Source organism: Cavia porcellus, unplaced genomic scaffold, assembly GCF_034190915.1.
Source record: "Cavia porcellus strain 051 isolate PalLab524CR breed Dunkin Hartley unplaced genomic scaffold, mCavPor4.1 scaffold_2, whole genome shotgun sequence".
Classification (NCBI taxonomy): domain Eukaryota; kingdom Metazoa; phylum Chordata; class Mammalia; order Rodentia; family Caviidae; genus Cavia; species Cavia porcellus.
In genome coordinates, this window is record NW_026947485.1 from 96,027,943 (window position 1) to 96,049,297 (window position 21,355).

At 41.6% G+C, this 21,355-nt stretch overlaps 1 protein-coding gene and 1 long non-coding RNA gene across 2 annotated transcripts; one reads left to right on the forward strand and one right to left on the reverse strand.

Moving 5' to 3' along the window:
- Positions 1 to 213: 213 nt before the first annotated feature.
- Positions 214 to 12,754, reverse strand: LOC134475232 (uncharacterized). The gene is made up of 2 exons (XR_010046264.1): positions 12,617 to 12,754; positions 214 to 4,801 (listed from the first exon to the last, which is right to left on the reverse strand). It is a non-coding gene; the product is annotated as an uncharacterized LOC134475232 (long non-coding RNA).
- Pstk (phosphoseryl-tRNA kinase) lies at positions 12,329 to 21,092 on the forward strand. Its single transcript, XM_063244893.1, has 6 exons — positions 12,329 to 12,753; positions 15,085 to 15,376; positions 15,604 to 15,802; positions 17,128 to 17,203; positions 17,790 to 17,883; positions 20,876 to 21,092. The coding sequence occupies exons 1-6, from the start codon at positions 12,559 to 12,561 to the stop codon at positions 21,070 to 21,072; spliced, it is 1,053 nt and encodes a 350-aa protein (XP_063100963.1). The 5' UTR covers positions 12,329 to 12,558; the 3' UTR covers positions 21,073 to 21,092.
- The last annotated feature ends 263 nt before the right edge of the window (positions 21,093 to 21,355 follow it).

Here is a 21,355-nt window from a genome sequence, read left to right on the forward strand (position 1 = left end):
GTCTCAAAAAATGAAAACAAACAAATAAACAACCCCTCCCCCAAACAGCCTCCCAAATGCTAGGATTACGGGCATAGGTCACCATGTCTGGGCACTTACCTAGTTTAAATAATTCACTTGTTTATTGATGTGTAATAGCTCAAAATGCCCTGTAAGAGCATTGTCTTAGTTACTTTTCTCTCATTGCTGGGACAAAACACCCGATACTCAAAATGAAGGAAGGAAAGGTTTATTTCATATAGTTCTTGGAGGTTTCAGTCCATACTCAGTTGGCTCCAAGGCAGGGTGGCATGACAGGGCCACAGTTCATGGCAGCTGCAAATGTCAAGCTGGAAACTGATGAGAGAGAGAGAGAGAGAGAGAGAGAGAGAGAGAGAGAGAGAGAGAGACCTTCCCGCCATTACATCATATCCTGCTCCAACCAAGCTGAACGCTAGACAATGAACCAATCACAAACACATAACTGCATGAGGCTTGGGGCCACTGACATAAACCATGACAAGCATATTTCAACCTGTTTTCATCTGGGTATAGTGACACATGCCTAAAATCTCAACAACTTGAGAGACTAGGGTGAGTATATTATTTGAGCTCATGAGTTTAAAACCAGCCCTGTCTCAAACAGAATCAGAATGTGAGCCAGTACATATTGGAAAGGAACATTTTAGAAGAAAGTGACTTACTTATTGATTTTCTTGAGCAACTATTTAGGCCATCTTTATTTATTTAGTTTTGCTTTTTCTTTCTAAATCATCTTAATTTTAAATTACATTCTTCTTATATATGACCTATCTTCTACCTAGGATTATACTTCCCAGTAAGGTAGTTATGGGAATTTAATTTCTCCCAGCTAGGTCCACTTGCATTTTACTTCTTCCCTTCCTTTCCTCCTCCATTCCTTGCAGGTCCCAAAGCTGTGGAATTCTTTCTCACCCTGCCTTAATACCAAGCCTGCAACTGAAGAGAGGGGAAAAAACTGACCACCCTACCCTGTCCTTTCCCTTATTTTTATTATTAGCACTCTTCACTTCTACCACATTTATAACCTATCCATGGTTACCAACATTGTTGATCTGTATACAAATTTTAGTACAGCCTGTCTGAAAAAAAAATATAGCAATACTTATAAAGGTTTTAAACTAGTTGAGTCTATGTCCACACTAATATTATCACCTGTGTGATGCTTTCTTGTCCTAAAACTATAATGCAGGAAAGGGTTAATTCAGACAATCTGGGCGTCTCAAAGCTGCCTCTTAACAGTTCATAGGAGATAACCTCTAAGCTACTGGAATATCCTTCCAGGTAAGCATATCTTTGTATAAATCTAGAATTCTTTAGGCCCTTCGAGATAGTTTATATCAACAATATGGTTTATAGTGAAGGACCATGCTGGAATCACAGTATTAGTTTAACCTCTGGACGGGCTGAAGATAATAAATATGGCACAGGTCCCATGCCTGTAACCAACTCTGGTAAAAACCTAGTACACCATGACTCCAATTAGCTTCTCTGGTTGGCAATAGTGTGTACATGCTGTCATCCATCATTACTGGGAAAATTATTGCTGTCCATACAGCATCACTGGGATAGGACATAGGTTTGTATGTGAGGGCAAAATTGGCTCTGGGATGTCTCCATTGACGGTAGGAATGCTTTTTGGATTATTTATTACTCTGTATGATTACTGGCAGTGTTCCAAAGACCAAGTTAGTCTAAATGTGGGCACTAATATCCAACTGAGCAATAAAGCTCTGCGTACTTTCTCTTCTCAAAGCTTTCCAACGTTCTGCACTCAGCTTTTTTCCTTAAGGCACTTAAGGTGGATGGATGTAAATGGAGAAGGCAAAGTAACACAGGGAGGCAGAGCTACCCAATGCAGATAAGCGGGTTTTCCTCATTTCTGTTTCAAGTAGCTGTCCCAACTACCTGGGGTTACAAAATCAAAATTTAGTAAGTTTAGGCTTACCAAATCACTTTCTACATTTTTTTTGTCTTTTTCCTTTTTATCAGTACCAGGGATCGAACACACGACTGCCTACTTGCAAGGCAGGCGCTTATGCCGCTGAGCTAAATTCCCAGCCCCTACTTTCTACATTTTTTTTTACCAAAGTTCTGTAGCTCCTTTGCTGGCACCTTGTATTTGAGCTTTGGGCACTGTATCATGCAACAGCTACAGACATATTGCCTATCAATCAGGGAAGTAGGGCTTACTGCCTCAGTGTCCACCTACCTGAAGGAGAAATAAACAAAGACAGCTTCTTTCCCCTTACTACTCAGCCTCTAAAGATTCAATAGGCAGGATACTGAGGACCCTGACACCCACACACCCCAACTACATGGAAAACAGCATTTACTTCCAGATCCCAGGGAATCTCCTTATATCCCCTAATGTGGATGGTAGAGTCCTTTTGTCTTTTTCAAAAAACAGCTACGTTCCATCTGCACAATGATTGTATAAACTGGAATGGTTGGTATTACACATAGGCATTTATATTTTGACTTTGTAATTCTGTAGTAGTCAGCTTTTCACTACTGTGACAAACTTTCTGAGAAGAGCAATTTAAAAGAGAGAATATTTATTTCCTCTTTCAGGGTTTCAATTCCTTTTCAGAGGTTTCTGTTCGTGGCCAACCTTCTCTATTGCTTGAGGACTGTGGCAAGGCTGAAACATGGTGGAAGGGCATGGGTGAAGAAGGCAATCAGGATGGTGGGAGGAGCTAGGAGAAAGAGGACTGATGGCAGGCCTCTTTCTCCTGCTACCCTCTTCCTCCTGGGCTGAACCCTATTGGATGGTGTTGTTCACATTCAGGGTACATCTCCCCAGGTTGCTGTCCCATGTGCCAGTTGTCTCACACACGGCCGAAGTGAACTATAGTAATTTTCTAGGTGGTTCCTAGCAAAGAGGACATGACCTCTCCACTTTCCGCTGCTTCCTTAATCATTAGCACAACACAAAAAAGATTTTAAACATCCTTTTAAAAATAATTTTCCCAAAGACACATTTCAAATGATTCATTTGAAATAATCTATCCTTGAGGAATACCAGTCTTGAAGTAATAGTCTCACCAGGATTACCAGAAATTTTTTTTTTTTTTTGTCTTTTTCTTTTTTATCGGTACCGGGGATCGAACTCGTGACTGCCTGCTTGCAAGGCAGGTGCTTATGCCGCTGAGCTAAATCCCCAGCCCCCTCACCAGGATTACCTATGGTGCCAACAGATACGTGACTCCAACACTCCCCCCAACAGATGTATGAACCTCCAACTTTATCCTCCTTTTCCATAAAACCCCAAATGTGCTCACTTGCTAGCACATATACAATATAAAACCCCAAGACTTCTATAGGTCCTAAGAAGACATCTTGAAATTTTTTGTCTGTCCCTACATAGCCATGCTTGTTAATGCTACTTTCCTGCCCTTTACCACTGCTCATATCCTTGACTTGCATTATGGGATTCACAGCCAATGTTGTGCAAAAAGCTAGACATCAGCGGGCCTGGAGACTGACACCCAGGCACTACTTACAAGGCAAAGAAGACATCCCCCCTTTTTCATTTTCTTGTTTTTTTTTTTTGTACTGGGGATCGAACTCATGACCTCATGCAAGGCAGGCACTTATGCTGCTGAGCTAAGTCCCTGGCTTCCTTTGCTTTCTTAATCATTAGCTGTAAGTAAAATCCACATGATGGTTTTGTTACCATGAAATGTAATAGATTCTTCTAACCACAGGCTTAGCTATCCCTAATATAACATCTGCCCAACTTGATACCGGGCCCAGAGAAGCAACTTACCTAAGAGTAACTTCCATGTTTTCCTTCTAGTTTCAGAAATAAACCTCCTGTTCCCTTTTTGTTTGTGTGCGGAGTCCTCTCCAACCCCAAGACTCCACAACCATCCAAGAGCTTCAACCACAGCCCCTAGTAAATCCTGTTTCCGGTTTTGCGCATGCAGATGGTCCTTTAAATCAACTGTTGATGTGTTATTTTGCCCATCTCTCAAATTCGCCCTTCCAGCCAAACCTGATAAAAATACTTTCACTTCTTTGTGCTGAAAGTGCTTGCATCTCTTCTCCAGATCTCTATGCCCACAATAAAGGCCTCTTTTGTCTTTTGATATATGAATGAAACTCCCAACCTACTATGTCCACGAGCTTGTGTTCTCTAAGACTGAAGAATGAATTTTAGGAACAATGGAGGTGAAGAGTAGAATATATTTATTGAGAGAAAGAATGCTTCTGTCAGAGACAGAAGGGGACCCAAGCAAGTTGCCAAGGGTTCTGTCTTTTCCAGGGACTTATAGAGTAAAACTGAAAGAGTTTTTGGCATGATAAAAGAGATAATATAAAGTGAAAAAGAGCCTTTATTCTAAGGACGTGGAGAGAACTCCATGACTGCCAGGGCCTGGCTTTTTATGCCAGAAAATGTGGGGCATGGGATATACATATAATTTTCGACTGGGGTGGCGCTTAGGGCAGGCATTGCTGACACGCAAGCAGCCAATTACATTTGCTTCACATGCAAACAGGACCCTGGGGAAGAAGCAGAAAGTGGTAGGCGTCCCGCTTTGGCCTTCTGCCTCGTTAGACCACTGCCATAATTTCTACTGAGGCAAGAACCTTTCTTTCCCATCTTTGTATTGTTAGGAAAAGGGTGAAGTCTCTTTCTTACTACTTCCTGATGAAAGGGGGCTCTGCATTGGGGTTTAGCAAGGTTGACAGGATGATGGTTGATGCCCATGTAGAAGCTGGTATCAGGTGTTTCAGCCAAGACAAGATCATCATTGGTGAATGCCCGCATTTTAGACTGGAAAAACAAAGAGATAAGGTGCTATGAGGATGCAGGCCACTATCATATTTAAGGACCCCAGGGAGGTAGAAGCAAAGATGTCCTTTATTTAAATATGCTGTTCCATCAGGACCACAGTAATTCTGAAAAATAAGTATGGCTTTAGGAGGAGTGAAGTTATGAAAGGTGATTATTCCCCCCATCTGAAAGGGTAACAGTTAAAAGTGTAGGTAGGTAGGGCTTGTCTGTGGTCCAGGAGTTGAGCTGGAAAGAATAAGAAGGGTGGGGAGGGCCATGGCTGTGTCACTATAAGGGAGATAAGAGCCTAGGCCCTCAGGGATCTCACATTTGACTAAATAGCTGAGGGTAGAGAGAACTAAGACAGTTGTCACAAAGAACAACATGAAGATGATGTTACGCATGGTGTGGGAGTCTTTAGGAAAGACTGTTAAAGAGTCCTGCTGTGAAAAAAGATAATTAATAGAATGTAAGGAATTAGGAACAAACTGGATAGCAAAACATGACTTAACCTGAGAGTTGTGGCTGTGAGGCCTTGGTGAGATGGAGACGGGTGGGCAATAGAAGATGAGACGACCACTCAGGATGGTTAGATTCAGGGTTGGGAGGGCACCGCTTAGCTTGAGTGATATGAAACCAGAATGGCAGTCCAGCAACTTTGACCACTGTTGGGATTTCCAAGAAGACTAGGTAGGGCCACTCTACCTTGGTTGTAGTCCTTGGGATGTTTTCCTTACTATACTTTAGTAAGTATATCAGCAGTCTCCCTGCTTATGGGAAAGGCTTTTATCTATCCTGGAAAAGCACAACAAAGATGAGAAGTCATTTGAGAGATTTGTGGCAGGGCATATGTGTAAAATCTACTTGCCAGTCCTGACCAGGGTTGTGTCTGCAAACTCGATGAATAGGAAAGGGATGTTATGTCTGAGGAGAGGTTTTACTAGAGATGACAGGTGTAAATTGTTGAGACCTCAGAGTGTCTGGGTTAGTCTGGGTGTCTGCATAAACAAAGAAATAAATAGGCATTTTTAAAATCTATGACTGTAAAGTGAATGGTGCAGGGAGGGATATGAGAGAGCATAGTAGAAGGGTTTGGCACCACTGCGTGGATTGGGGTAATGTCATTATTGATTACCCCAAGGTCTTACACTAAATGATAAGACCCATTAGGCTTGAGTACTGGGAGAATGGGAGTATTATAGGGTAAATGGGTAGGTTTAAGAAAACCATTGTCTAAAAGGCTCTTAGTTATAGGTATAAGTCCCTGTAAATGTTTGGGAGCTATGGGATATTGGGGAATGCAAGGAAAAATTGAAGGATCCTGAGACGAATTGAAATAAGCATAGCATGGGTAGTGCAGGTGGGATTGGAGGTATCTCAAAGTATGGGATCAACCAGCGAAGAAGAGAGTGTGGAACCTGCATGGAATAGGCCCTGTCTGCAAAGGGTGCATAGGTTGGCCTACACCACCCTCTGCAACTTAAGCAATTTTGTTACCTTGACAGCAAATGGTCAGATTCCTTATCTTCAGAACTTTTTTGTTCTTGCAGCATGCCCCTCCTTCATTCAGGCATGTGGGGCAAGCCATATGCTTTTGGTCTGCTCCATGCTGCCAAAATCCTTACCTGACAATCCTGTGGACCTTAAGACAATATTCTTTCCACTCTAACCCCTCCTACCATACCCACAAAGCTCTCCTCGTTCTCCACTGCCACCATCCTCTCCTCTACCTTTTACCTCCCCCACTACTCATCTGTCATCATTTTCTGCTCCTTACCTCACCACTTCCTCCCCTTCCTGCTCCTCCTCTGCTCCACTATTGCCATTTTCTCCACCACCACACCACATCAGCTCTCATTCTTCTCTACCGCCATCTTGAGGCCCTTCATACTCACTGCCACGTGGTGACCCTTCCCACAGGTTGCCTTCATTATCCCTACCTTAAGCATCTTTGACATGATGCTCACCCCAACTTCTCCTTCTCCTTTGTGAGGTGACAGGTACCAAAGGCTTAACCCTCGTTCATGTCCCTTTTTCCCTCTCCAATCTCTCACATATCTTTCAGCATTTAATATCCTTTGCTGCTGACCCATACAATTATATCACACAGCTTAAATTTGTTATTCAATCCTATCTATAAAGATCTTTATGTTATTCTTGCTTCCACTCTATCCTCCCAACAAAAAATTAAACTCCTATTTTATTTCCCAAGCATCACCAGACATTCAGACTGAATTCAAAGAGTCAGACCTTGGTCCTCAGTCTCCCCAGGGAGACCTCTTAGATATGGCTTTCCATGTCTTCAGTGATAGAGAAAAACAGCAAAAACAAGATGACCTTAAAATGACTGCATTCCAGGCTAAACTTTAAGGCCAATTTCTGGCCCCAAAGATGCAGCAGCATTCAGGGCTCAAGATAAAACACAGGCAGGAAAAAAAAAATCTAAAAACCCGAGCCCCCCTGCTTCCCCCATGCTTCAAGTATGGCAGAAAAAGGACACTGGACACGAGCTTGCCCTGACCTGTGGCTACAACTGGAAATTTGTCCCATTTGCAACCAAGAGGGCCACTGGAAGTGCAACTGCCCTGTCCACCAGAGAGCGGGTGAGTCATCACCTTACCATAGTATTCTATGAGACACTGCTACCTTGGACTCATCACCAGCTGATCTGCTCAGCATCATGTGACACTGAGGAGGACTGACAGGATTCTGGGCCCACAGCTCCCACCTAGGTATTTTTCTCAGACACTCAAGTCTCACTAGACAGCTCAGGTAAAACCCTCTCTTTCCGTGTTGACTTGGAGGCTACCCATAGTATTTTTACTGAGTTTCCAGGCCACAGTGTCTGTTGTGGAGTGAACAGCCAACCTACATGACCTCTTCAGACAGGATCTGTTCCCTGCAGATTCCAAACCCTTTTCTTCACAACAATGGTCTTGTTATCCCAATCTGTGCTATACCCCTTTTTGATAAAAATTCACTCCAAAAACTCAACATCTCTTATACTCTCTCCCCCACTCCCCAGCTCTCACACTCCAATCCCAACCACCCTGTGCTGGTGACTCAGCACCTCCCCATCCCACCTCCCTCCTGAACCTTATAGTCTGGGACACTTCCAATCCTACTTGTGCCACCTCTGTTGCTAATTCACCTCAAACTCTCCTCAGTTTTCCCTTGTGTTCCACAATACCCAATAGGATACCTACTCAATACCTAAACATCAATGGGAGCTCAAATCTATAATCCACCCTTGTTAACTAATGGGTTTCTGAAAGTCAACCGCTCACCTTACGACACCCCTATTCTTCCTGTCCTCAAATCCAATGGCTCCTATCGCCTAGTTCAAGATCCCAGAGTGATTAACAATGTGATAGCGCCAGTTCACCCAGTGTTGCCAATTCCTTACACTACACTGACTCATATTCCTCCATACGCCTTTCACTTTTCTGTATTAGCCCTTAAAGATACATTTTTCGTTATTCCCTTACACCCCAATTCCCAAGATTTCTTTGCCTTTATGTGGACAAATCCAGACACTATCCAGTCTACACAGCTTCCCTAGACAGTCCTACCTCAAGATCTCAGGGACAATCCACGCTTCTTAAGCCACGCCCTTGTGCTGACCTCATGGCTCTGTCTTAAACCTAACTCTTCTCCAATATACAGATGATCTTCTCCTCTGCTCTCCATCCTATACTATAGCTATACATCATACAGCCACCCTCCTCAACTTTCTCTCAAGTCACAAACACAGGGTGTCCCCTACTAAAGCCCAATAGCGTCACCAAAGGTTAAATACATGGGTCTCACTCTCACCCCCCCCACTCACTCTGTAAATGCACATCGCAAAGTCTGTCTCCATGATCTCCAGGTGCCAACTACAAAACTACAGTTTTATCTTTTCTAGGTTTAACAAACTTCTTTCATCTCTGGATTCCTAACTTTGCCACACTTTATAAGACATCAAAAAGTTCCCTATCAGAGCCTCTCAACCCAGCTACTCCCATACACTCCTTTTCTAAACTAAAAGAGGCCTTTTCAGCAGCCCCAGCCCTCACTCTCCCTTACCCAAGCCAAGCTCTCCACCTCTCATAATCATAATGCTATAGGAGTTTTAGGAGACACACACACACACACACACACACACACACATACACACACACACACAGAACCTTCTTTCCAAGCAGAAAGCCTACCTCTCAAAACAAGATGACATAATACACTTGCCTCAGCAGCCCTACTCACACAAAAGGCCAAAGAGTTCACTTTAAAAGTCAATTACAGGGGCCGGGGATTTAGTTCAGCAGTGTAAGCGCCTGCCTATGAAGTCGTGAGTTTGATCCCCAGTACCAAAAAATCCAGTCAATTACAGTCCACTCATCCTATTATCCCAACAACCTTATTTCACACAAGACGTTTCCTGCCTTAATGACACATTCTAACCCATAACAAGTTCACTTAATACTCACACAAGATCTTACAATCACCATCTGTGCTTGCAGCTCCCTTAATCCAGACACCTTATCTCCCAGCTCTGATGAGACCCTGTCCACAATTATATTGAGCTCCTACATTTGACTCCTATTCCCGTCCTTCACATTAATAGTATTCCTCTTCCTACAGCTTCTGATACATGGTCCATCAATGACAACACAACCAACACACTCAAAAGAGGACAACATATGCTACAATCAATGGTTCTAAGGTGATAGAGGCAAGCCCACTGCCACCTAAAACATCTTTACAAAAAACAAAATTAATTGCCCTCACGGGCCCTCACACTAACTAAAGACAAAATCATAAACATCTATACTGATTCCAAATATACATTTAACATCTTTCCTCTCATACCATTTGACAAAAAAATCTAATTAATACCCACGGGACCCCCATCACTAATGCACCTGTCTCAAACTGCTAGAGACAACACAACTAGCAAAACAGATAACAGTTATCCACTATAAGAGACACCAAACATCCCCAGATTCTAACTCTCAGGATGATACCTTTATAGACACAGGCCAAATTAGCTACACAATAGTCATATGTTTCTCATCTTCTTCCCCCATCCTGAACACCTTGCCCTCACCTCAATATTCACCTACACAACCACAATTAATTCACAAACCCACTTATAACCAAAACACTAGAGATAAATTTTCCAAAAATCAAAGCTCCTCCTCCCAGATCAGCAAGCCTTAGACATCATCACTAAAACACATAACTGCTTTCATATAGAAATGCAAGTCTCATATAAACTTCTAACCTCAGTCGTGACTGACCCTTCTCTAAAAAATATTATTCATCAAATCACTCACAACTATCATATTTGTGCCAGAACCTCTCCTCAGAGACACTTCTTTCCCAACTCATCAGCTTCGGGGACACACTTCAGATTAAAAACTAATAGATGTTACACACACACCTCATCATAAGACCTCCACACCTCCACCTCACTCATTGATAGCCCAGTGTGCTGTTATTACCTTGACTTCCTTGACTTTTTTTTATTGCTAGTTCTCATCGTCACTGTCATACTTTAGACAATCTATCCCTACAACACCAAAACTCTGCTGTTCTTTACTATAATTTTAGGTTCAAACACCTTACACTGCCTAAAATAAAGCCCCCAGTCTTACTCCATCTTCCACTATTCCTGCTCATTCTCCCTCTAGGGCACATAACTTTAGCGACAGTCTACTCCACACTTTTCAAACTCACTATCCCTCTCTCCCACATGCATCTCAACCTAAAATCCCAAGTTTAAACCAACATTCAATACTACAACACACAACAAAAATAAACTCAACTCAAACCAAAGCTCCCACAATGCCCCACTTTCATCTCCATCGTCTCCAAAATTGGTAACAAAACCCTTACAACGATTAACTATATGGCCATCAATACATGTTACTCTTCATTTCCTGTACTGCCAGCTTTACCCCTCCACACAAACATAACTATAACAACTAACAAAAAACATCACTTTAGACATAATCATTCAAAACATCTTTCACCAATACTCTTTAGACAAAACATAGAGATACACCTTTTATGACGGAGTGGGTCCCTCTTCAGGCCTCATATTTTACTCAATGCCCATTAAAGCCCCATTCCTAAGTATGCTTGCTCTTGCCTCTCCCCCTACATGCCTGAATCCCCCACACCACAGCTCTCTACTTCTCTCCCTATGCAACATTCAACTCTTTCCAGCAACATTAGTATCACTGACAAGGTTTTTCCATCTGGTCTTCTCTGAGAGGATAAGCCCCCTATCTCCTCCCACCGCCGGGACCTCTGATAATATTCATCATATTATTACTTACAGCTCTTATTTTTAAAAACTTTTTTCAAGCCAGGATATGGGCCTTCACTACTACAGAGCTACTTGTCGTGGCTGAGAGCTCTGACACCAGCTTCTACAAGGGCCTAACCTGTCATCCCAACAACTGCATCAGCCCCACCACGATGTCCCTCTCCAGCAGGGAGCAATCTAAAATGGCCACCACTTCTGTTCACCCATAAATCAAAAGATGGCAAATGACAGATTCTGCTAACCTGGGGCTTAGCTACCTCTAATATGACATTCACCTAACTTAGTACTTGGCTGAGAGTAACTTCTGTTTGTCCTTTGTCTTTCTTATCATGCCATGATGGCATGAAATAAAACTATCATTGCTCAATATTGTGCCACGTTGGCATGAAGTGAGGTAAAATTATGGTTGCCCAATAAGATTATAAAGATAATTGCTCAGGTAATATTAAGTGGGGACCAAATGAGGATGAAGCAAGTGGGCAAGAAGAGAGAATAAGGGTCTTTCCTGCAGGGAGTGGGTCAATAGCTCTTTGTGGTTTTCCCAGGATGATCAGATACCTATTTAAAATATTAGTCACTGTGGTTTATCCTTAGGGGAAGTATGGGGGTGCATTCATTTCACCTTTTGTCTTGAGGTCTGGCCCTCAGAGCATGAGTCTGTATCTCTTCCACAGCTGCAATGTATCCTGTCTTCTGCACTGACTCCTTTGAGGGCCTAGCCCTGTCTGACAATATTCTACCTAATTTAGCTGTCTGTAACACTGGGATTAAGGAGATAAGCACTACCTTCCCTAAGTAGCCTTGATAAAATATAAAGGATAGAAAGAGTTGTGGTCGTCCCTTGCTTGTTTTGCTATCTTCTGTGTGCCATGAAATATTTTCTCCTCCATGATGCCTTGTCTGCCTGCCACCCTTCCTTGGAGCCAGCTAACTAATACCTCTACAAACCGTAAGCTAAATAAACCTTTCTTCCTTTAACTCTGGGTGTCAGGTAATTTGAGTCTGCAGTAAGAAAAAGCAACTAAGATAACTCTTGTGAACAGTGAGGAAAGAACTGCCAAGTGTACATTCAGTAGCAAATGGCAAGCAGCTACATTTATTGAAGGTCTTAGGAAGCTGTGCTCAGGGAAAGTCAGTGCCAACAAAAGGCATAGACATAGAAGATCTGAAGATTAACCCTATCGCTGGGATCCTTTAGGAATGTCCGAGACAGGAACGCGGCGCCGCGAACTCTCCCGCCCGCAGGTCTGGCCACAGGGGCAGGGGGCGCCCACAGACCCCCGGAAGTAGCCCGGACCAGGCCGACTTCTTGTCTGGACTCTAAATCTGGTCTATTCCTTCGCCGTGGCGGCAGGGGGCGCAGCGGGCCGGCAGGCACTGCGCATGCGCGTTGGATGGCAGCCACTCCGGAGACTCAGCTCTCTAGTGCGGAACAGGCGGCATGGAGACCGACACCAAGGGGCCGCGGCAGCTAGGACTCTGTGTCCTCTGCGGCTTACCCGCAGCAGGAAAGTCGACTTTCGCGCGCGTCCTTGCTCACTGGCTGCGGCGGGAGCGGGGCTGGGCCGTGGGCGTCCTGTCCTACGACGACATACTTCCTGATGCGCTCCTGGACGGCGCCGGCGCGGGACCGCCGGTCAGCTGGGAGGGGGAGGGGCGGGGCCTGGGGTCCTTGACGCAGCTTCGCAAGCCAACCGAGGTGGCCCTGTTTCTAATGAGCAAGCGTGTGTGCACTAGGCCGAATCTCCTATGAGGGTGGAAGCCGTGACAGGCGAGGAGAGGCAGGAGTTAGAGAACTGTGGAGCTGGATTGGCATTGCAAAAACAGAAAGAAATAGACCATAGAAATGTATCACTGAATAGTTAAAATACAACAGTTTTAGAATGTTACAGTGTGGTTTATGTGTTCTTCCATGTGTTGCATAGCCTATACCTTGAAGGTTTGGTATTTTAAGATGGGCTGTTGCTGTTGGCCAGGCTGGCATTGAACTGGCTTCGTACAGTTCTGTTGTCTCAGCTTCTTGAGTAGCGGGGATTACAAACGCCTCAGTGCTCTACTCAGAGAGGCCCTCTAAGTGAAGGACCTGGCATCTAAAGCTTATCCCTTTGTTCCTCTCAGGGCAAATCTGCATTGGAAGCCATTTCTTAATAGCCCACCAGATGAAGTAATGGGTTTTTATTTAGCACCAGCTTAATGTTCGAAGTACAGTACCGTGGACCCCCAGAATTTGTGGGAGGTTATGTTCCTGGAGCACTCACAAATTATGAAAAACAGTGAATTTTAAATAAAATGCTTATAAAATGCCTATTTTTATAATTTAAAAACATGCTTCATCTCCCACGGTGAATGTAATTTAATAAAGTAGCGTATTAAAACTTAATATTGTGTTTTGGTGGCATCTTAGGGATGGTAAGGCTGTATGAACGCCAAAACATAGAATACTGGAGACAGCTAAGGGTGTAGAGCAACCTGTTATGATCCTGGAATGCTGCTGCCTCAATGGAGATGGGTTAAGGGTTAGTAGCCAATCGGCAGTAAGGAAAAGTTCTGCCAAGAAAACACTTGTGGAGGATAATTGCTGTCTGTGAACAATTATTAGGTTCTAAGGAAAGATACTCGAATGACTGAGGCTGTGAACTGTGTATATTGATCTCCAAGCCTTCAATTTAGCATGGTTAGGTGTACTCCTTGGGGAAAGCAAATGAACTAACGCCTCCAGGGAAGAGGCGTTAGTTCTTGTCTACAATTACATTCTCATTTTAAAGCAAATACACTGAAATACGCTGAAGTTTTTAAGTTATTTTTGTTGGCTAATGCCTGACTATGGATGAATTCACATAAATCAAATACAAATATGTGACTACACTTTATATATGCAACGATATTATACATTTGGTGAGTGGAAAAATTCTAGACCTCTGCATCCAAGTTGAGCTGTTTCCTCATTCTTGGCTAATTGTGATGTAAATACAGTGTTAGGGTAGCACCACTAGGGAGAAAGCTAAAATTTGTTGATAGTGATTGTTATATATGCTGGCTTTTCCCTCGCTCATTGCTGTTATTTTTCTACTCTTTCTTTGCAGTTACTTGCCATGAGACTCATTTGGTCACTATGATTAGAAAATCTTACTTTTTAGGAAGTGACATGTTTTCTTTGCAGTGGATTTAGTGATGGACTTGTGTGTGGTGTCATCCCATTGATGTGGTAAGGCCTGGAACTGGCAAGAGAGGTTCCGTGGTCTCCTGTCCTTGTGTTTCCCTCCAGTCTTAGCATCAGAACATCAGTGCTGTCCACCGACCTCGAATGACATCAGATTATGTGTATTCTCAAGCTATTTGTATTTTCCCCCTCAAGCAGCTTTCTTTGTTCAGTCTCCGAACAGCCTGGTGGGTAACCTGAGGTCTTTACATCTTAACCCAGGCACCGTTCAGCTGACCATCGTTCTCTCCACAGTCTTTGTTGGTTCAAAGGCAAATCAGCATTTTTATGTCTTGACCAGACTATTTTAATTTGGCAGGATATGGATTTTGGTTCCTTTGGATGATAACAGCTTTTCGTTCTCTCATTTGTCCACTCAAACATTTCTGTTAGATGCCAGACTCTTGGCTTGAGGCTACATATAATCTAGCAGCACGAGATACAGAAACAAATGCCTGAACAGTACAAGTGCTGCTGGAGTGGAGACATATTTTGTACAGAATGGGGTGCTGCGATCAGCAGGGGTTGGGCTCACTTAGGTCAAAGAAGGTGTCACACAGCTAGCAGCATGAAGTTTTCTAGGCAGGGGGAGCAGTACATACAAAGCCATGGAATTGTGAGAAACAGGTTGTAGAAAACTCCGAATGGTTCAGGATTGTAAACTCAAAAATTTTCATATGGAGAGGAGTGGCAATGAGACTGTATCACCACCCTACTGAAAAAACAATACAAAATTCTTATAAATTACAATCCTTCTGTCTTTTATAGCCATCCCAGTGGAAAATGTTTCGACAGGAACTGCTGAAGTACCTGGAATGTTTCTTGATGGCTGTCATTAATGGGTGTCAGATGTCTGCCCCACCCAACAGGACTGAACTCATGTGGGAAGACTTTATAACCTGCCTGAGGGATCAAGATCTGATGGTTTCTGCAGCACCTGAGGCCCCGCCTTTTTACCTCTTAGCAAAAACTGCTGTTTCTAGACCTTTAGTTTTGGTTTTAGATGACAACTTTTATTATCAAAGTATGAGATATGAAGTCTACCAACTGGCTCGGAAATGTAATCAGAACTTTTTTTCTTACACATGGGAACATTTATTCATATATCAAAATCTACTTTTAGTGAGAATTTAATTGGATTAGAGGGTTATATGGGTTTAACTTTAAAACTAGGTTTTCATTATTGCAAATGAGTCTTGTTTTAACTGGGGTTTGTTTAGTGTATATTTATTTCACAGTTTGGAAAGACAGGAGACCAGTAATTTGGTGATTTTAAACTGCTTTCAGATTCGTTGGGTTTTTGCCAGCTCTTTTTAGACTGCCCTCTTGAGACCTGTTTGCAAAGAAATGGCCAGAGACCACACGTGCTGCCTGCTGACACTATCCACCTGATGGAGAGAAAGCTAGAAAGGCCCAACCCTGAGAAAAATGCTTGGGAACACAACAGCCTCACAATTCAGAGTCCAGTGCACTCGTTAGAGGCCAGGTATTCTATTCAGAACCATCCTTCCCACGGGCTCCCCTAGACCCCATGCGAGGTGGATTCTTCACCTGTACTGACTTGATCCTTACACAGGTCCTTGAGGGATATTTGGGTGGAAGAACAAACTGAAGTGAGAAAGTGTAGTTTGTGCAAGTAGCTTGAACTTGTGACAGCCAAGTTTGTAAATGGCTACTCTTAACTGTTAGGATTATAGTGTCTTCCAAAAATTAGAGAAGGGAACGCATATTAGAACACATCTTAGACACTCTTGTCAAAACAGAGGGGTCCAAATATGTTGCCCAGTAGTTTTCTCCTAGATATCTATGGGCTGGTAATGTAGCTCATCCTATAGCCATGTGTGATGGCACATGCCTGTGTGCCTGCATGGCATTCACACGGCCCTGGGTTTGATTCCTAGTACTGAGAAAGAAAAAAGACGACATTGTAAAAGAATAGGAACTTGTACTAGATCCTAACTTGGCTTAGACCTTGCTTTTACTACTCTGCTTCTGTATATGTGAGGTGCATGAGTTGTGATGTCCAGTGCTTTTCATTTATGACACATGTTCTAAGGGTTTTAGAGCAGCACATTTTTAAGATATTTATGATAGAAATGGCCTAGATTTTCACTGTCCAATATGGTAAAGTTGGCCACATCTGACTGTTGAGTACTTAAATGTATCCAATGTAACTAAATACCTGAATTTTTAGTTTAATTTTTTACTTAAACTTAGCTTCACATGGCTAGTATTTGTTATAATGGAAAAGGCATGGCTCAAAGCCCATTTGATATTTATGGGGGGATCAGCACTTTTGTGTTTTTTGTTTTTTGTTTTTGTTTTTTTTTTTTTGAGACAGGGTTTTGCCTTGTAGTTCAGACTGGCCTTAAGCTTGTGATGATCCTTCTGCCTCAGCCTCATAAGTGCTGGGGGTACAGGCATGTGTCATCACACATGGCTATAGGATGAGTAATTTTTAAGAGGCAAATTTTTAAACTCATTCCTCAAAAGATTAGTTCCCAGGATACAGATCTTATGTATTTTAGAAAATAAATATACCCCAAACAAAAACTGCATTTAAGTGACAATTGTTTCTATAGTTTATGAAGCTACTGGGGAGGTTTCTAATTTTTGATTCATCTATGAGTCTTAGGAAATTAGTATTTGTAAATGAGAGATACTTTAGATTTTCCTTTTTGTTAACGTTACAGCAATTTTACTCCTCTAGAATTAAATTTAGTATTAGTAAGTACAAGTCTTTTTAGTGTGTTTTTTAAAAAACATGTTTGGTATGAAGATTGACCATATTGTACCCCACTTTTTCTGTAGCCTGGAAGTGGCTGATTTATTGCTTACTGTTTTGGAAAATCCAGTAAAATATGTTGAGGACAATGTGGAACAAAAGGTAAGTCTTCAACGCAGAATTGATGCAAGTTTTTCATAGGTGATCTTGCGGTGTTTTCAGTGAGTAAAACATCAAAGATGCTTTCTCAGCAGTGTCTAACCAGCACTCACCTGCTGACATCTGAATGCAGTGGCGAACTGCTGGCAGCTTGTGCAGCTGGCCAAACATTCTTAAGTTTTTGGACATCACAGAGCTAGTTGACACTATGTTGGTATCTTAAAGTGTGCAGGATGGGAGATTGATACCACAGTAATAAGCAAACACTACAGTTAAAAGTTTTGGGGGGAATATCCAGGTATTAAGACATTCATCATTCTACTGCTGCCTAGAGGGAACCCAGTTTACAATTGGACATAATGCATTTGGACCCTTTCTGAAGGAAAGATAGCAGAAAAGCCACTTTAACTTTTCTTTCCTTTCTCCACTTTTTTTTTTTTTTTTTTTTTTTTTTGGTGTGGTGCTGGGGATTAAACCTAGGACTAGTCAATTAATCTACCACTGAGCTACATCCCTTTTTACTTAGTCTCTTACACTTTAGTGTTTTCTTTAATAAGACTGTTCCAGTAACAATGCCTGTATTACATAGGAAACAGACAGGATAATTTGTTCAACTAACGTTTTTCATAAAGCTGATCAGACACTCCGAAGAATTGTCTCTCAGACAATGAAGGAAGCAAAAGGTACGTTGGATAGTAATGCGCTGTTTATGTGATATAATTGGCTCTCTGTTGCTGTTACTTCCTAGTTTATTAGCTGTTAAAGTTTACATCATATTTTCAGTTTAAATCTGAAGTTGCATTACGTATACCCAAAAAGTCTTCTCCTGGAGTTGTTATTCATCCCTTTATCAAGTTTCTCCTGAGTGGCTGGTTTTTCCTAGTGCTTCTTTTAGATGCTGGAGAATCAGCAGGAAGCAGAATGTTCCAGTGAAAAGTATTGCGAAGTATTATGAAGTAATATGAAGATATATATATCCATGTCTTGGAAAAAAAATAGGATAAAACAGGAGGCTCACCACAAATTCAAGGCCAGCCTGGGCTACATGAGTTCAAAGCCAGGCTGAACTGCACAGTGACACCCTGTCTCAAAGAAAAAAAATACAGATATAAAATAATTTTTTAGGTTTTGAATATTTAACTGCTATGTTGAAAACTTGGTTTTAAAAAACAGCTGTTGGGTTGGGTATTAACTCAGTGGCAAAAGCGCCTGCTTGGCAAGTGCAAGGTTGAGTTCAATCCCTGGTACAAACAAAACCCCCCAAAGCCTCCCAAAAACCAGCTATTACTTCTTTAAGGTCCCTTTACATACTCACGTGTAATTTTACAAGTGGGAAATGGAGGTTCACAGTGGATCAAATCACTTACCGAAGGAGCTGCTAAATACTTGGGCAACTTGGGATTCAAAGCTACATCTGGTTCCAGTCAGCTGTTACGTTCCTTGCATCACCAGCACTTACTATCTCTTCACAGAGGCTCAGAACAGTAGGAAGGGAAATGATATGCCGGTCATCAAGTGTTTTTTAAATTCACAACGCATAAGTAAACATTACATTGCAAACCAGTGTGGAACACTGAACCTAAAATTAGGGTCTGTGTAGAAACAAATTTCACAAAACACTCAGATGTTTCATAAACTCCACCTGTGCTTTATTTGCTTTCATTTTAGAAAAACAGTGGTTGCTACACACTAATGAGTTATACTCTAAAAATTTTAAAGGAGGCCAGGAACAGAGATGGCAGCATAATTAGAATAAAAGCAAAAACAAGTTCCACTGATTCAAAGCCATTTACTGTTCTTCTGTCATATCCCAAATCACTCTTGATTATTTCCTACTCATTTCAAGAATTAGGGGGAGGGGGAATAGCTGCTAAATCTATGCTTAATTAAAATAAAGAACTGAGTTCCTCTGTCATCAAGAAAGTGAAAAATGGGGACTAGGGATTTAGCTCAGTGGCTCCAGTGCCTGCCTGGCAAGCATGAGGTCGTGAGTTCAATGCCCAGTACCAAAAGAAAAAAAAGAAAGTGAACAAGAACCCACAGATGGGAAAAATATTTGCAAACACAGTATTTCATAAGGAGAGCCAGGCGTAGTAGCTCATGACTATAATCCCTCCACTCTGGAAGGCTTAGGTGGGAGGATTGTCAAGTTTGAGCCCACCCTGGGTGACTTACAAAAATAGTCAGGTATATAGCTTAGTGCAAAGGCTTAGGTTCAATCCCCACTATAATTTGATATGGATAAATGGTTAGACAGACAGATGTACTTTGGTTTACAAACTTCTTTCCATGATTCTGGTCACAAACTCAATTAGATAAGAATTCAATCAAATTCCCCCACAAGGTCAACATTGAACCTAACCAAGAACCAAATCAAACTCAATGGTTAGGTAATAAATAAAAACTATAAGGATATCACTTCACAGCTACTAGAAAGGCTAGAATTAGGTTGAGGTTGAGGATGTGGAGAATTAAGAACTTTCATACCCTACAAAAACTACGTATGTTTATGCAGCTGCATGGTGGCATATGCCTATAATCCCAGCACTCTGGGAGGATTACAAGTTTGAGGCAATTTAAGAGATATAGTGACCTCCCCATCACAAAAATCAGAAAACACAGGTCGGGTGTGGTGACACATGCCTATAATGCTACCATCCAGGAGGCAGAAGCAGAAAGATGGCTGTGCATTTGAGGCCAGCCAGGGCTACATAGCAAGACCCTGTCTCAAAACAACAAAAAGAAAAGAAAAAAAAAGGATGTAGCTCAGTGTGAAGGGCCTGAGTTCAATCCACAATACTGTCAAAAAAAAGAATGTTTCTAAAAGCCATAGTGTTTATAATAGCCCAAAGGTAGAAACAGCTGATAGATAGATAAACAAAATGTGGTATAACTATACAGAGAAATAGAGTACTACTATGGGATACAATTTGAAGAACCTTGAAAATACACAAAATAAAAGTCAAAATACCTATTACATGACTCCTGTCATTTAAAATGTCCAGAACAAGGAAATCTTGAGGCAAAGTACATTAGTGGTTGTTTAGGGATTAAAAGTAGGAATCTGAGTGGGTTTATCAAGAATGATAGCTGAAGGGCACTGGTTTGATTTTTGGAGACGAAGAATATTCTAAAATCAGTGGGTGATGGTTGCATGTATCTGCAGTATAGTTTAAGTAGATGGATTTATGATATGTGAATTATGTATCAATAAAGCTAACAAATCTTCAGATTCTTAGTAATACTACTCATATAGTAATGGTTGCTATATTGAATATAGCACATATAGAACATTTCTGTTATTATAGAAAGATACTGGACAAATTTGAAGGCAGTATTTATCAGTTCAAAGGCAAATTGTCATTTTGTATTTTTGCTTTTTTGCCTTTGCAGGCAAAAGGTAAGTTGTTGTCTTGGGTCTTGTCAAGAAGAAAAATAATCTTTTAGGTCTGTCTTTTTCTGCTTATATACTTCATAGCAAGTTACTTAAATTCCTTCAACTGTTGAAGATGATTTTCCTGTGTCACATTTATATGACCTGTTGTCTGTAAATTATTCCAACTTACTCGTCATCATTTATAGGAGAATCTAACTTTTCTGATGTAATCAAATTAACTTTCAAGGTAGCCCAGGTAGACTTACAGAAATAATTTGAAGACATTTTTTCAATTTTAGATGAACAAATACTTCCTAACAACTTGAAGCTACTAGCAGAAGAACTTAACAAGCTCAAATCAGAAATTTTGCAAGACTTAAGGCAAGGAAAACTGCACTTTGAACCAACCACTGGCATATCAGATGTTGTTTCTTTTTTTTGTAATGAGAAAGATAGTATTGTATGGAAATATTTTTCAAAGCAACATCAACATTAAATTTTCTGAATTTCTGGTAAGACGTCTGAGTTTGATAAGCATCTGCAAACAAGTTAAAAGAATAATTTTGTATAACAAGATGTTTTCGAGGCCAAAGGAATTGCCAAACACCATTCTTTTTTTTTTTGTCTTTGTTCCTTTTTATCGGTACGGGGATCTAACTCGCGACTGGCTGCTTTACAAGGCAGGCGCTTATGCTGCTGAGCTAAATCCCCAGCCCCAACAAACACCATTCTTTAGGAAAGAAAAGGGCTACAGATAAAACTCAGCAGTGTACTGCCTG

Bases quoted from the DNA above. Each gene is read 5' to 3' on its own strand.
- Pstk (XM_063244893.1), top strand. From the start codon at position 12,559: ATGGAGACCGACACCAAGGGGCCGCGGCAGCTAGGACTCTGTGTCCTC. The intron at 15,803-17,127 runs GTATTCTATTCA...CTTTTTCTGTAG, and splicing joins GTGCACTCGTTAGAGGCCAG to CCTGGAAGTGGCTGATTTAT. The intron at 17,884-20,875 runs GTACGTTGGATA...TTTCAATTTTAG, and splicing joins GACAATGAAGGAAGCAAAAG to ATGAACAAATACTTCCTAAC.